The sequence below is a fragment of the Lipophrys pholis genome, assembly GCF_963383615.2.
Source record: "Lipophrys pholis genome assembly, chromosome: 2".
Classification (NCBI taxonomy): Eukaryota; Metazoa; Chordata; class Actinopteri; order Blenniiformes; family Blenniidae; genus Lipophrys; species Lipophrys pholis.
Genome location: NC_137636.1, coordinates 6,431,681 through 6,448,904, shown reverse-complemented (window position 1 = coordinate 6,448,904; position 17,224 = coordinate 6,431,681). Strand labels below are relative to the sequence as shown.

Here is a 17,224-nt window from a genome sequence, read left to right as displayed (position 1 = left end):
AATATATTCAATACTTCTCAGAATTGTATTTCTCAATTAGAAATTCACAAATGTATACTCCATAGTAGGATTTACTTAAGAAAATCTCATGTTTGTAAACAGTTTGCCCTTTTTGTCTCTAGTTTTGAAAATACATTCTAATCAGATCGAACTGGAGATCCATATATAGATATATATATATATATATAGAGAGAGAGATATACACAAATCTGTGGCAAACACTTAAAAAATAATCTGCAAGGAAATATATTTGCGAACAAAAGCTTCTCTAGTCTTCAGTTCCACTGATGATTGTTCCGGAGGCGCGGTCCAGCTGGATTTCACTTCACCTGAAGAAAACTACCAGATGTTTCACCACAACGAGCGTCATCGCCGCTCCGGCTGCCGGCTCCGGGCTCCTCTCCTCTCCCGAGCTGTAGGAAACGTGCGCTGGCATTTCGGTTGCTCCTCAGCATGGCGATGGGGTTGCTATGGTGCGTAGCCATGGTGACGAGGTTGCCACGGCTACGGGGAAGGGGCAGGAGATTGTGGGGGGGGGGGGCATGTGTGGTGAGCTGGTGATGAAGGGGAAAGGAGCAGGGGGACTCGGGCTCCTCCACGGACCACCTCGCATGTTCCTCGCAGTGTTTTTTTTGGTTTGGGGGTGGTGGAGGAGGCGTGGCGTCTCAGGACCGATCCTGAGTCACATCCCAGCGCTGAAGTTTCTATGCCGCCAATAGAGTATCTCAGTGATTTGTGCGTCCTTGCGGGGAGCTGTACGAGTGCATCTCGGTGTGTTTGTAATGTAATCTGTGTGCGTACTTCGATTTGTGCGTACACCAACCGCTTTGTGAAGCATATCTGTGCGTCGGCGAAGTCAGGTTTGTGTGTTTCTCTTCACCTCCCCCTCACAGGAGTATATTTTTAGGATTTGTTGAGGACACAAGTTTAAGTAGTCCAGACTCACAGATTCACTACGAGGACAGCTTGGTCTGCAGAATTTGATATAGAATTGGGCACAGGGGACACGGAAGGTAAATATAATCTCCCGTTGCAAGTTATCCCTGTGCATGATTGGGTTTTATTCTTCTGCGTTTTTGAATTTGAAAGACAGGTGTAAGAAAATGGATGACTATGTCGTCCTGCACCGTCACGTTTGTAATCACTGAGCACTACAGTAGAAGGTTGCGTCGCTAACGAAACGCATTTTAAGACCCATCGACCTTCAGCCCGACAGAGTGAGCCTGCAAGTCCAGACCAGGGGGGAACAAAACCCAGACTTAAAAGGTAGCCCAGTGAGAGGCCTGTCTGAGGTGCAGGTGTCGACAGAGATAGTCACAGATCCTTGTGGGCACACGGATCTCAGTAAACACACAGAAAAACGATTACGCGTGTAGAGATTGGATTATGTACGCACAGATCTCGTAACGCAAACACAAATCTCAGCAGAGCCACAAATATCAGCATCCGCTGGTACGAGTCCCCATTATGTACGCACCAAGCATTTTGCTGCCGTGTGTAGCTTCACATGTTTAAACCCAAAACTGCATTGTTAAAGTAATATTTGAGAAACGTGAGCTGAAGCGTGCGTGAAAGTAACTGCCCAAAAAGTAGGTGTAAACTGTACTTGTTCACAACTGTCCTTAAAAAGCACGGATCACTGCGGACATGCTGTTTATGTCTTTCACATTAAATCGATATTAGTGGCAGTGGGTGCATGCAGAGTGGCCCTAAAGTGATCGACTGCATGCACTTTCTGACTTTTGTACACTATGCACTGCAAATCCAAGTGTGACTCCGTGTGTGTGTCTGTTTTTTTTTTTTTTTTAAATTTTTCTTTTTTCTTCTTCTTCTTGAAAACGTGCGACACTCTCGTTACATTCAGAGTCTGTCACTGCGGAACGAATCCTCCACAGATGGGTCCGGCAACACCATGTCGGGATCACTGAGCATGCTCAGGCCGTCCAGGCTGAGGGGCTCGATGCGCAGCTCGTCCTCCAATGGGAAGCCTCCCTCCGAGTCGAAACATTCAGGCACCGTGGAGAGCGCACTGCTTATGTCCTTTGACAGACTGGGGTTGGAGTCATCTGACAGAGAGAGCGAGAGAGAGAGAGAGAGAGAGAGAGAAGGAATAGAAAGAACAAGAGTCAAGAGATGGAGAGAAGGAGACAGATGATGGTGGGTGAAGCTTCCTCTGAAAATCATTCCCTCTTGCAAACACTCTCGCTGCCCTCATCATGAGTCATTATAGCCCTTTTTTTTTGTTTTTTTTAAAGTCCATCTGATATTCCCCTCAATACAAGACCGTGGTGTTCACATATTTTCAGCTCTGATTCGACCAAAATATCAACGCTTCAGGATGAGGACATACAAAAAACAAACAAACAAACTGAAGCCATATTTACATCCCTGTGAAGTAAAAATAAAATCAACACACAATCTGTAATCGCAATAAATAAGCTGCTGACCTTTTGATTTGAGCTTCAGAAAGAAAGAATAAAAGAAACTTGCCTAGTTCTTTCTTTCGGGGACATTGTGCATTTAAAAGGTAACTCGTCAAAGATTCAATTCTTTCCGAGGCCAGCGAGCCAAAAGGGAGCACTGTGGCTCCTCCCCTTACCTTCAATTCAAGGCTGTTTCCTCACCTCCCTCATCATAATCACTCAATGGGACAAACAATTAACTGAATCGCCGCATGCAAAGTGAATGAGGTCACACAGTTTATAAAAAAAAAAAAACTACTTTGAAGCTCACTGGGACTTTTCTGCCTCGTTCACTTCGTTCTTCGGAGACCGCCCACATCATTTCTCAACTTTTCCAGCGACAAAGTGAAAAGTTTCAGATCACCGCGGGTGTGGAGCAGGTAACCAACGACCAAAGATCCAGAATGAAACGCACGTTTGTTGACTTAAACCAATGTGATAATTGCGGACTTGTTTTATACATAGTATATAGTTTACATATTACACAGATTGTAGTACATAAATAATGTACTTTGGATGAAAGAAATGTGAAGAGAATGTAAAAGTAGAGCCTGTCGGTGAAGTTGGCATCATAAGACTGGTGGGTTTTGTCTAAATTATTTTCTCCTGATGATGGTATGAATGTCTCATGAATTAAAGAATGAAATGTGACGTTCAAAGATTGCAGGACAAGATGTACAAGCAGGAGAAAGTCACAGAGTTTAGAGCACGTCTCTGCAATCCGGTATTAAGACATCAGTGGAACTCTTTTTGACCAAAAATAAAAGTAAAAACGAGGCCTGGGGTCTGAAATCCAAAGAGCCATTTTATCACCAACAAAATCAGTCTGGAAGAGAAAAACTAAATGAAGACAGACACGCCTTATAAATTTGCCATATTCACCAAAAAACTGTAGTTTGAGCGGCATTAATAAAATCAAAGTGATATTGACTGTTACACCCCGAGGAGGGACGGAACATATCTGGTAGGACACTGGGAAACAGTTGGATTTTTACAATTTTTATTTAATTTTCTTTTAATTCACTCGTGGGTTTTTAATTCAAAAAAAACGTTGAACCTGAAAAACAAGCGGGTTATGTACAAACTAGACCCCGACAAAACCCAAAACCACCCCGTGTCCCAAACTATCAAAATATCCAAAAGAACAAGTACCTGGTGGGCTGGCACAAACAAACAAACAGGTGCGGTACCGGGCCAACCCTGTACAGGGCCGTCGGAGCCGGTACCAACACCCAATCTAACAAACAAAACCCCCAACCTACTGTTGCAGGACAAACAAAAAACGAAAACAGGACCACCGATCCCACCAGGGAAAAAGGATCTGTGCTAACCCCAAACATACAACGAAGGCGGAAGAGCCGGAGAAGGAAGCCGCCTGACTGCGGGTACGAATGGGAGAGGTCGAAGTAGAGAAGCCGCCGGGCTGCGTGTCAGTACGGGATTCATCGAGAGAGGGCAGCCCCGAACGCTTTAGACACCGCCTATTTATAGGCGGAGAGGCGGGCTTTAACGAATCCTACAATAATAATAAATAACAAATACTGAGATAATCCCTCAAGAAAACAAACAAGGGGATATAGAGATTAATTCACTATTATTATTAAAATATTACTTTATATATATATATATAACAAACTAAATAAATTGACCTCTCCACGGAAGTAGGATAATATATATGGTTATAAGAAAACCTTCACTAATACCTAACATTGACATACGTTGAACTGTTTTCTGCCTAAATTCTCAATTAAGTCCCGACACCAAAATATAAGACAGCAAGATTAATATTAACGTTTATTCAAAGTCACCGAGATGCAACAGCAGCTTTAAATAGGCAGATTTAGCTGTATGCCTGGTGGTTTCGTTCAGATGCTTCTTTTTGCTGCTTTGTCGTTGCTTCTTGTTGTCATTAGATTGTATTGCAAGTTGTGCAAAGACCCAAACTTTAGAGGGTTTTCCTCCAACTGATGTAACTTCCACAGAACGGAATGAATGAATCAGTCATCACACTGGAATGCAGTGGAAACAACTTAGCTGCACGACCAAAACTCAAAATCTTACCAAGTTTATTAGTCTTGTCAAAATGTCTCTTCCCACTTGATTTAAGATGATTCACATACCAAGGAATATTTCAGCACCGTAAATATCATAAGTCAAACAATCACAAAATGATCTTGTTTTGAGTTGTATCTTAGAAGAAGCACGGTTTATTTTATATTACGTACATTTTCTAAGCTGAGGTTTTATTTCTATAAGATAGATCATTCCGATTTTAGAATTTGTGACTTATTTTAAGACAGAGTGTTGAAAAATACTGGTAAAATATAGCTTAAAGCTCAAGTTTTCCCTGCTAATTTTAACATCTCAATATTGTAAATCACATCTTAGTTCAAGAAATCTTACCAAGACAATTTCCACTTGTTCTATTGGCAGATTTTCCCCAAAAACTTTTTTAATTAAAAGTACCTTGAAATTAGTTTTTTTTTTTTCTTGTTATGAAGGGCTTTTTTCCCAGTGCAACAAAACCACTCTGTGCACATTATTAAGACATGCCCAACAGCGGAGTCACATCAAATAGAGCAACTTTATCCAAGTAACTATTTGCTTTCAGTCTGCAGTAACGAGTGAAGGAACTCCACTACTGTTTTAAAGAAGCGGAAACCGTCGTCACATTACACTTTTCAGTAACGAGCTGTTCTAACCACAGCAAAAATGCAAACATAATAATAATAATAACAGAATTCCCAACAGGGTGAGAATGACAACATTACATGAGTAACTAGTTACTTCTTATTTTCAGTGAATATTTGCATGAAACACGACGATACATTGGGAAGGACTGTTTCCTCACGAGGAAAGGGTTTTGTGCTGAGTTTGCATGTTTTCTCTGTGCACGCAGGGGATTTCTCCAGGTGTTTTTGTTTCTTTCAGTCTAAAAGCATGCAATCGAGGTTAGTCAGTGAGTGTAAATCATGTGTGTGATCGTCAATCTTTCTGATAGATTAGCAAATTGTCCAGGGTGGTACTTCTGGTACGTTTGCCCATTTTCAGGAGCGATTTTCTCCAGTGGCTCACGACCATAAGTTAGATAAAAACAATAGAGCAGATGGATGAATGGACGTCTAGCATTATATATCAAGAACCTACTGTAAAGTTTTTGTTGTTGGATGTGTGTATTTGTCCTTTTTGTATCATTTATAATATTTGTTTAGGAGGATCAAACAAACAAACAAACAAACAAACCAGCTTATTACTGAGCCCAGAACAAGCAACCAACTGCTGGGACTCACCAGTGAGAATAATGTTCGGTAGTCCTCCGCTGCAGTTTGAGTACAACATGTTGGACCTCATGTGCATCGGGTCCTGCAGGCTGCCATGGCTGCCGCCCAGCCCCGACAGAGCCGCCTGGGAGTAGTAGAGCGAGGAGGAGGAGGACGACGACGAAGGATCGAAGCACGATCCTCCCGCTGTGGAGCTCATTGCGTTCTCCAAAAGACTGAACTGATCCAACTACTCGGCAGATGGTGGAGGGAAAATGGCAATCGAGAGGAAACAGAGCGAATTAGTGAGCTGAGTTGGCGTCACATTCACCCTGGCAGCGTCTTTTATGTGATGACTTCCAGCCATTTACAATGTTTTCTCAAAACACTGATGGTACAATGAAAACATTATTAACGCTGCAGCGGAGCACACTGATGTGGAAATTCACTGCTGAGATCTCAATATAGCATAAAGAGACACTGACCGTACAAATATCACAACACCAGCGGGGTCATCAGCTGATTCTCTACATAGTTTCTGCTTTTTCACAGAAAACCTAATTTATGTTGCTGTGTGAATATTCTTACTACATCTGTGTCAAGTAGAAGCAAATATTATTTGTCTTTGCCTTTGGAGATGTGGTAAAGCTTTCATGTTACACATAAACAAACGTGATCGGTGTGTTTATCGTTTTCACCTGATAGGGGAGATTCTTGGTCTGACGATTAGAGAACTGTTGCTCCATGAAGGGGTCACCGAACAGTGCAGCCATACTGTTGTGCTGTCAGGAGATCGGGAAAAAAAAAGAAAAAAAAAAAGGGGTAAACGCTTAGCAGCTTGCAGAAATAAAGTGTTATGTATTTGAGTTTGTGATTTGATCAATTTTGATTAAATCCGCAAAATAACATCTTACGGAAGCTTCAGTGAATTTGTGGGTATTTAAGTTACAATGAATAAAATGCTCATTTTCTTTCTATCAGTTCAAACTCAATGACCTCAGGAGGTGTAAAGGTTGAGGCGACACTCGCAGCTCCATCTGGTGTGATGTAGGAGCAATGGCACAGCCAAGCAGAACGGGGAGGATGCAGTCGTGCAACACCTGCAGCACGAGGCATTACCAGCAGCACAGCAACATAATCGAACCAAAGTGATGTGTTAAACGTGGGACAACTGCTTTAATCTGAATAGGAAACGGGATGATTCAGAGATTTTGGCTGGACAGAATACTCAGGGTAATCTCTGGAGGAACCTGAACTATAACATTTACAGTTGAACTTAATTTAACCCTCTCGAAACGTTTGATTGCACATTTTTGCACAACTTGTTCTCTAACGAGCTTAACGGCTCCACTTGTGAACAGCACAAGGGCGTCATGGTCAAGCTGTAATTCATGCTCAAGAGCTAATGACAAGTTATTGAGGCATTTTTTTGTTGTGGTATACCCACCGTTGATGGTTTTTGTTACCTTCGCCAACAAAAGTTAGGCCGAACTATTAACCCAAATTGCATGAACAGTTCAGGGATGATTTGTCATCAACCAACAGAACTTCAGCATTTAACCTGAACATTGCAACAACATGAAGCAATTCAAACGACCATGGCAAATGATGGAAGGAGTAGTGCGGTGGATCACCTCGTCATCCATTGGTTTCCATGGTGACAAATATGGCGTTGGCGAGCGTGTGCGTTCTACTGAGTGCCCCTTCTTGTTTCAGTAATTTGTTTGACATGAAGAAATTATCACTACATGCTTCAATTGAAATTCCCTACTTTCACGATATAATATCACTGTAGCATCAACTTCTTACCTTTTCCATCAACTTCCATCCAAATATCCTTTATGTAAGTAGCATATATATATATATATATATATATATATATATATATATAGTTCATGAAGGAACAGGGCCTACGTGTGGATGGATGGCATAAAACATCAACTAGGTTAAAATGAAACGGAAGTGAAAGAAAATATTTATTTTAGGAAATATCTATGATGAAGTTGTCGTGTGCAATCAGTTTCTTGGATTAATCAATTTGTAGTTGGTTCTCATACTGTATAATGTACCTTAAATCTTTATTTAGTTTTACAAAAAATATTGAAAATTTCAAAATACAAGGTTTTAAAATTTGCAGTTACTGTAAAGAATGTCTGGCTGTAAAAATGTCAAAGGGTCCAGGAAGGATAGGATTGCAAATGTGGGCTTGTTGGAGGAGCACATTTATCCATACACAAATGATGTTATTTGACATCACAAAAGTGATCTTCTAAAAATGGACAATGTCTCTCGCCTAAATGCAATCTATTGTACCACACTTTCGTCATGTGCATGCATGAAAACTATGTGCAGGAAGGTTTTTAGAGTCAATGTTTAGAGCATCTACACTTGTATATTTTTTCAGTCATGAAAAAAAAAATCAACATTAAAGGTCATTAAGAGTAGACTGATTTGGGAAAGCAAATGCAACAATTGAAACTGTGTTGAAAGTAAACTGAAGCCCAACCTTGTATAAACACAGAAATCCACAACCATGTAAACACAATGTGAAACATTTGTCCACCTTTATGTTTTCTGTGCACAGTCTCACACAGGTTGGCTTTTCATGCCTTTTAGAACGTTGTATTAACTTTGATACACTGTATTCAGATTTTCTCGAACTCCAACCACATATCTGTCCTACCCTAACCATTAAGATAGAGATGTTAATCTCTCCCTAGAAATCTGAGAGAAAACAGATTTATATTCATTCAACTGCCAACCCATGCACCCATGCACGATGTGTAAAGACGCTGTTCACTCACTTGGCTTGTGTTGAAGTCTAGTGGGATGCTCTGAAGAGGGGACACAGGCTGCTGTTGTTGTTGTTGTGGCTGCTGTTGCTGATGAGGGTGTTGGCATTGACGGCCTTGGTCCACTGCATGCTGGGATTGTTGGTAGAGTGGATAGGGCGGGGGTGGCTCCCTTGGCATATTGCTAGTGTCCAAGGCAACTCCCTACACAGGGCAGAGAAAGCCAGCAGGAGTCACTTAAGACAAACGGCAATTCTAATCAAATCTTGGCAATCTGGTTTATTTACTATGATTGTACAGCCATTACTCACAGTACTTTCCTTGTGAAATGAGAGGGGAAAACTGCTTTTTTTTTTTACTCATACTTTGATTTATGTCATTGTCAACTTCCAATTTTCATGAAGGATCACTGGAAAGGTAGCTTAATTAATTTTGACAACTGTTTTTAGTTTAAAAATAAAATCGCAGTGGTGGCGCCAAAGTGCAACTCAATGAATATAAACATTCAGCTAGAAAAAAAACCCATCCTATTCAATTTCAGGATTTTTTTCTTTCTTTCTAATCATGTTTCAGTGCACCACAGTGCTATCCCTCTCTCAGTTAGTTACACACTTAGTTATGCAGGAGTGTGAGACCTTGGTGTGGTGTGAGCATACCTGTGTGATCGGGGACAGCGAGGGGGACATGGTGGGAGACAGCTGCTTGGCCAGACCCCTGTGTGCCTCGGCCCCGGGTGACAGGGTGAGGGGGCTGATGGGAGCGGGCCGCCGCCGCGGGGAGTTGCTGGACAGGCGCAGGGATGAGTTGATGGAGGGATTGCTGAGTGACGACTGCAGCTGGCAGTTGTTGAGGGAGGCCTGAATTGAGGGGTTGCTCAGAGAGGAAGATAGACCTGCAGGAAGAATCAAGACAGGCGGCACATGTACCACTTAATCAAAGACATCCCAAACTCATTATGGCATTTAATGGGAGGAACATGTGGAAGTTCTGAGGCGGCATGTACATTTTCCGGCGGGCTCGCCAAGCTGTTACCCAAAACACTAGATTGTTTTGTGCGACTGGGGAGGGTGAAGAGCATGGCGAGCAGGGGAGAGAAAAATGAGAAGACCGAGAGAAACTGAGGGAATAGAAAAGAGCTGATTGTAGCAGGCCAAAAGAGGGTCAAAGTTCCTCTGTGACTTTGGTGCCCGGCCAAGCTGTCATGGGAGCCAAACTACTCTCCCAAAATACCAAAAGCAGGGAGGGAAAAGGAACGGCAGCGGGTCTGATCACATCTGACATCCAGAGATTCATAGATCTTCCTAAGACCTGTCGCTCATGTAAGCAAAGACAAAAACCATGAACCTGCTTCAAAATACTTGAGCTGTGTCACAGTTGTGCGCTCCGTATTGAGGATAAAATGTTTGTGACGCTTACACTGATCAACCGCCATTGTTCTAAACTTCAAGCAAAAAGCTTGAACAACTTTTCTGACTAAAACCTACAAAAGACTAAAACCCCCTCCAGATGACGCTTCAATTCCACTGACATGCAACGATATTTTTAATCCCGACATTGACAAGAGGCACATGTTGAACAACGCTGAGGCGTAAATTCTGATGACAGTCAACATTGCGAGCGGTGTTGCTGGGCAACGGCCCCCCCAAACCCAGCAAGAAGACAGATTCTCATTAAGCACACAGCTGTAATAGCATCCATCAATACGATATGTGCTGCCAATTTTAAGCAATACAAAATGATACAGAAAAAAAGAAAAAAAAACAACAACAACGGAGGAATGACACAATAGCATCAAATTTTGATGAAATGGTTTTTGGAGCGACAAGAGTGCAGTTTACAGAAGCGCTTTATTCATTCTAGTAACTGAGCTACCACAGAATCTAATTTGCTTCGGGCTATGAGCTGCTAGTTTATGATCCATTCCGAGAAAGCTTAGATATCTGCTCTTGGAGCAGTTCTACCAAATGGCAAGAAAAAACTGAATATAAGCTCACATACTGAGAATGTACGAAAATAAAAAGTTATGAGACACCATTGCTGTAAACGATAGTCCTCAGTTCCATTAAAGTATAATGAAAAGAATATTTCAGCATTGTGATCTCATCACACCACAGAATGTTGTATTGAATGAAAGGAAATAATCGCAAAATCATGTAAATATCAGCGTGTGTCTGACCTGCACAGTTATCAATATACAGGTAGGTTTAACTGCTAACCCTCAACTATTCATTGCATAAATCATAAAGATATTTTGAGGAGATCTAAATAAGGAGATCGCCTGATTCAAAGGACACTTACAGATCATGGGAAGATCTGTATACTGCCAAGTACTGAGCAAATTTCAGGTTGTCGTTTGTGGATGCACCTGGAATGTGGTGGCCACATTATTAGGAAGAGTATAATCAATCAAACAATCAACACTACTGCAATTTTAGAAATAAATAGGCCAATTAAGTTCTCTAGTGATCTCAAGAGGAAAAATCAATTAGCTTTATAAACACAGAATTTATGGCTTAGCCATTGTGCTGGAAAATAATAAAATGTGTAATTAGAGGAGCAAAAGTCAAGATAAAGAACTAATGAGGTTCCAAATTGGTTTAAAGTCAGCTTTTATACGTGTGAACACACAGATCCTGATTAATTTCCAAATGTTCTTTGTTTTTACATCCATTAGAATCTGCAGTCAGGTGAGATTAATCACCCTTATTCTTCCTCTTGTTATGATGTACTCATTGAGCACTATTATAAAGGAATGATTATAAACAAACTACTAACAATGAGCGGTTTAGCGCACATACTCACCCTGTGAGTTACCGATGCCGAGGTGCATCATGGCGGCAGGAAGGTTCCCGGTGCTGCTGCCCCCGCTGAGGTTGGGGTATCCTCCATTGTCATCAGGGTCGAGTGGGGTGGACAGCGGCGAGGGGAACTGCAGGTTGCTGAGGTCGGGCAGCGAGCCACCGGTACTCAGTGAACCTTGGTAGTGGGACAGTCCAGGGTTCTGCTCCGGAGATGGGAATATGCTGCAACGGAGGGAGAAATAGAACAACACTAATGATCCAGACACACTTGAATGAATATAAGCAGTTAAACCAAAATAAAAAGATGAGTCACTGTGTGTGCACCTACTGCCATGTGAAATTGCCGGGATGTTTCGTCCACAATGTTTTTCCACCCACCCTCCAATTTGACGATTATTTCTTGTATTTCATTAGATTTTTTTTACATTTTCTGAACAAAACTATGAAAGGCAACTGTAAATGTTTAACCCACAACAATTTTGAGAGCACAGAAACACTGAACAAATACTGTGGGTCCCCCCCCCCCCTTTCTCTTTGAGGCGATCGTGACATGAAGAAGCCAAAACAGCTCGAAGTCTGTTGGTCGTTGTTTATTTCAACATTGAACATGAGACTATAAATCCAGGGATCTTAAATCTTCACAACCCTTTAAGAAAATTACATTGCTTTCTCTGTGATAAATACGTGACCTATAAATTAAGCCCCATCTGAGGCCATGTCTTGGCCACATGCACAACTGCTGCTGCAAAGCTAATGAATTGCTAATAAATAATGGAGCCATTTGTTGTTTTTTTTCTCCCCTAAACCATGTCACCGGAGGTGGTTTGTAGTGGGAGGACAATAGACTGAGCAAAATGATGTTAAACAAAGCCCATGGTGTCTGATTGACCCTTTTAAAATAAGAGGAACACAGTCATTATGACAGAGGTGTAAAGAGGAACACAGACATCCTGTTTGAAGCGGTGGGAATGTGTGGCATCTCATTTCTGGGATACCATTGTTTCTGCTGAACAGCTCCAGCATTTACTGCCAGTAGAAAACACCTGCATCCTACTTCAAATCACAGAATCTGGGAGGCGTATCAAGACATTTAAATACTTTGTTTAACAACACAGTAGTGTTAATGTGATACAACAAAAGTAGTTAAGACAACACATGAGCATAAGAACATTTTGATTCTGGTTTAGACTCACTTGATTCCCGGCACTTCACATGATTTAGGCCTTGACGCCATCGACTGGACCTGACACATGAACAACACAACCATTAATATGCAAAAAAAACTGGTTTTCAACCTGAACCAGTAATAATAACAACAACTGCATTTTGACATTATGTTATGATATGGTTCCATTATTGACTGGTTGCACAGCTATTATGAGGTTGGATGTCAAGATTGGTAGGACAGGACAAAAATACCTAAACAAAATAAGGCTAGGCAAGGAGGCGCTTCCAATATGATAAACATCCTCAGTATTTAAGAAAGCAAAAACTGCACTTTTATCTCTCTTTAAAGCATTGCAGGCATTCTGTTGTCTGTAAAATAAAGTAGGTTCATACCACAGCAGTGTAAGTCTGGGCATCCTCCAAGCTACTGTGGAGTTTTATCAGTTATCTAACAATCACAGATTGGCCCTAATCAAACTCAAAAGACTGTTGCACTACCTATCTTTTATCCTGCTACATCAACTTTTTTGGGGGGGGGGGGGGGGGGTCTTGGTTACCAACATATCTCACCCACTAACAGGTGCACTGCATATTCCTGGTGATTTCTCTATTATGGTACATGACAGTTCTCATAACATTGTAACGGATGGTTGTGAACCTCAGGCATGTTTCACAAAACGCAGGGTGTTATTATCAATGCTAAAGGTCACAGCTTCTATGTTGTGTCGCCTACAAAAACCCACGTATGCTGTCTGAATATTTCCCATTGGTTTTCCGTCTTTGTGCCTCAGATATCAAGCTTACAAAGATTGCTGATTTGATATTTTATCACCAGATCATTTGGTTTTTTTTGCGATTACACAAGAAATACTGGTTCAGCGTGAACCAGTCTCTGTCAAATCATGCAGGAATTAAAGATGTAAATCTGACATAGCAATCATTCTTATATATATATAAATATAAAAAAAGAATTGCTCAATCTGATTCTCCTCTGTCCTATTTTGGGAACTTGAGCACAGTAATAATGCATCCAGATGTCAAAAGGGGAAACAAAGAGGACATAGTCAAATCAGATTCCATGATTCCAGTCAGGTATCTCCCATGTTTCACAGATGTGAGAAAAGATCTCACCTTTTTGGCCTCCCACAGCTGCTTGGGAAGAGGTTTATTGACGCAGATTAAATTCTCCTCGTTGGACAGAGCCGGGAAGGAAAAGACTGCGAAGGGAAATAAAACAATTTTCATTAAATGTGTTTTCCACAAACAATCTATTGTCAATTACAGTGGCGGAAAAACAGCTGTCGGCCTCCCAATACATTTGTGAAATATTGCATTAAGAATCACTCTTAGGCCTTTAAGTGCAATTTATTTTGGAACAGTCACAGCCAAATTACAATTTAGGATATATTTACATATCCTAAAAAAGCCGGTAAAAACTTAAAATTGATTGGCTCAATAAATATTAGTATTCATATTGATAATATATGAGTATTGGGTCATTATGGTACCTGTGATCCACTTGTGAATGTTGTGTTTTTTATTTAAAGGCAATTTCTGCTACCGTGCTTCTTGTCAATATAAAGTCAGCACATTTGAAAGTTCTTCAGAGACAAAAATGGCTAAAACATGGAACTTAATGGAAGAAACACGCCTGAAGACACAGACCACAAACTGATCTGCATATGCAGGGAATGCCACCGAATGACATCACAGGAGCTTCAGCAGCAGTGGTCGAACCAGACAGGTGTTCCATCTGCGCTGTATGGCTGTATGGCCAGATGTTTGCCCGGAGGCGTTTGGCCGAAGCACGCAAGAACTGTATGGCAGGGAATTGAAGAAAGATTCTGTGGTCAGACAAGTCCAGTTCACAGCTAATGTGAGAGTACGCAGAACGCCAGGTCAAGCATTATCGCCAGCATGTACAGATCCTACTGTCAAGCATGGTGGAGGTCTTAGAGGGGCCAGTTCAATCCCCAGACATGAGCCACATTGAAAACCTGTGGTGAATCATCAAAAGGTCGTGTTCAAAGTGTTAACAGAAGAAATAAAAGCAGCAAATCAAGAACGGGACCAGATTACTCCTCAACAGTGTAAAAGCCAGGATTGGAGCTCTATTGAATGTTGATGGCAAGACAACTACATATTAATTTTCAAATGAGATGGTTTATTTATTTTATGTTCAGTTTTGAACATTCTCTATTATTTGCTGACTTTAAAACAATGTTGAGAACTGACATATGAAACTGTCAACAATTTAGTTTTGTTAGTTTTTCTTGTAAACAATAAAAAAAATTTAAAAAAATCATTTGTATTTGTGTATGTCTACTGCAAACACACCATTTGAGATTGTGTAAAAATGTTAGGTTGTGTAAAAATGTTTTCCACCACTGTGTAGTTTGATTATCAGATGAAACTGCCACTCACCGTCTCCGGAGCCATCCACCTCGGCTTCATTCACGCTGGCTGCATGCCAGCCTCCATGTGAAACAAACAAACACAAAGAGGAGAAGGGGGAGGGACGATTGATGAAGAAAAAAAGAAAGATATGAAAACAAGATCAGAGGAACATTAGAGAATATTCAATTTTAAGCAGCTGTTTGACTAATCCCAGCATGTCTGGAACAATAATCAGCCCTACTGACAGGAACAGGCCCTCTGGAATACTCTGCAATTACTGTGCAGTTTTATAAACACAACAGCTGGCACCTGGCATCATGTTATTAATCAGACAGATGAGGAAAGGAAGAATACAAGTTGGGCGTATGTAGTGGGCACGGGAGGGTTCAAATACTGATTAGGAATAAAGAGAGGGGTCATTGTTTTCCTTGCACAACAAAGAGGCTCTTGTCTTCCTCCTTATACCAGACTCGATACCAGATACACAAGCCTGACTTTTTACCTTTTAACTTTTCATTCATTTTGAGTAAGACTTCTGCAATAACAATTCATGTTCAATACTTCTGTTGCTTATGAGGAAAATCGTTTTTTGTTTCTCTTGACGTGTCCTTCCAGTCCCTTCGTGGCTCCAAGTTGAATAGAGCTTCTCTTAACATTAGCCTTTGATCCTCTGCCCACCCATTCCTTCTCCTTCCATGCCCTCATTCTCTCTGAGGCCCATTCATTTTGAGAGACAGCTTTTCAGCGGCTGGAACAGATGGGACAATGAGGCGATACAACAGTCTGGCATTGCTGCATTTGCCCCTTCATAAGGTGTCTAGTGGCTGCAGCTCATAGCTGAAAGTGGGACGGAAAGAGGACAACCGGGATGGAAAATGTCTAGCCCGTGTCCCTGGCCACGCAACGCATTCAATATGGGTGTTGTAAATGCTCTGGATAAAGAAAATAACATTGCTGTTTCCTTTGGGAACATATGATCAATCGAAGCTCTTTCAGCGGCAGAGGTAACACTAGATCTCCACTCTGTAAGGCTGCTCCTTTCTGGGTAGAAATCCCACACCGTAAGACATTGTTGCTGAACTCCTTTGCTGTAAGTGTTTCTACTTGGCAGAGTGACTCATACCTGTAATTCCTAGTTAGATGCTTCTTTAATCAGCCAGGGCTTACACCACTCAAAACCTGCTGAAACCTTGAGAGGTGTCAACGAGGCCCTCGGGCTTTGCTCATGCACAGAGCCGCAAGACTGCGCTGCTGAAATGAACCATGAATGTGCCTTATTCACTTTTAGAAGGAAGAATAGGCAGCCTGAGGAGCAACGTGTAGTATGCATTTCTGGACGATATACAACAAGCTATTCCCAGATAATACATGATGTGATTCTCCACAAGCAAAACTTTTTATTTCTGGCCATCATAATTAACTCTGTATGAATTTGGACTGCTCCAGGAAGTTTGGCATTCAAGCAAAATGAAGTGCTTGGCACGAGACACTTGAAATGCTTGAGCTGAGCATTTAAGGCAGGAGTCTCACTTAGTACATGCTTTTGCACGACTTTGCGGGAGGGGACACGGAGACCAGGGGGGAACTGTGTGTGTGTATGTATATATATATATATACACACACACACACTTTTTTTTAAAGCACATGTTTAGCATTCAAATAAATCATACCAGTAGCAATGCAAATCCATATAAGTCCAATAAAAGTTTAAAATCCAAATCAGGATTGTTCAATGATGATCTTCATTGCTTTACGACATACACTGGAATGTCTGCATAGCCTTGTTCGATGAATAAAGTAAATTTTTCTGTACATTATATATGATGTCATAAATATATGTAACAGGGAAAACTTTGTAGCCAACATAAGACTGTTAAAATTGTTTCCTGAACCAGATTATTCATGACAAAAATAATCACTACAGTAATTAATCATGGAAGCATTAACTGGCTGCAGTCGCTAATAATTGAGACCAAGGAGTATGCGCTAAGAAGTGGATATTTGATTTAGTATATTTCTGCATTTCTGGGTAAAACATTTGAAAGCAGAGTAGGTTTGTCCTAGATTTGACTGACATCTTCATTAGACAATTCAGACAGATGGCACATTAGCAACACAATATTTCTATTGGATGCATAATTACCCTAAAATACAAAATACCCCTGAGCACAGGATGACTCATCACACATTTGACTCATCAAAAAGGGAAAAAAACAAGGGCAATTTAGGTGAAATTACTGCAATATTCATTGTTGAAGCATTATTGGGCTCACAGTAAGAGGAATATCAAATAGTAGCCTAGAGACAACCAATTACAACTCAGGATATACATCATCATTGTATGA

The 17,224-nt window shown here is 41.1% G+C and overlaps 1 protein-coding gene across 1 annotated transcript in view; it reads right to left on the bottom strand.

Annotated features, from left to right (window-relative positions):
* Positions 1–634: 634 nt before the first annotated feature.
* crtc3 (CREB regulated transcription coactivator 3) overlaps positions 635–17,224 on the bottom strand; it is a 38,630-nt gene continuing 22,040 nt past the window's right edge. Inside the window, exons 7-15 of the mRNA XM_080458580.1 lie at positions 14,907–14,957; positions 13,614–13,699; positions 12,509–12,558; positions 11,317–11,537; positions 9,171–9,406; positions 8,527–8,718; positions 6,421–6,504; positions 5,753–5,972; positions 635–2,066 (exon numbers count right to left, since the gene is read on the bottom strand). Of these exons, the coding sequence (XP_080314706.1) occupies positions 1,861–2,066; positions 5,753–5,972; positions 6,421–6,504; positions 8,527–8,718; positions 9,171–9,406; positions 11,317–11,537; positions 12,509–12,558; positions 13,614–13,699; positions 14,907–14,957 (1,346 nt within the window). The 3' untranslated portion in view covers positions 635–1,860. The remainder of the gene's footprint in view (positions 2,067–5,752; positions 5,973–6,420; positions 6,505–8,526; positions 8,719–9,170; positions 9,407–11,316; positions 11,538–12,508; positions 12,559–13,613; positions 13,700–14,906; positions 14,958–17,224) is intronic.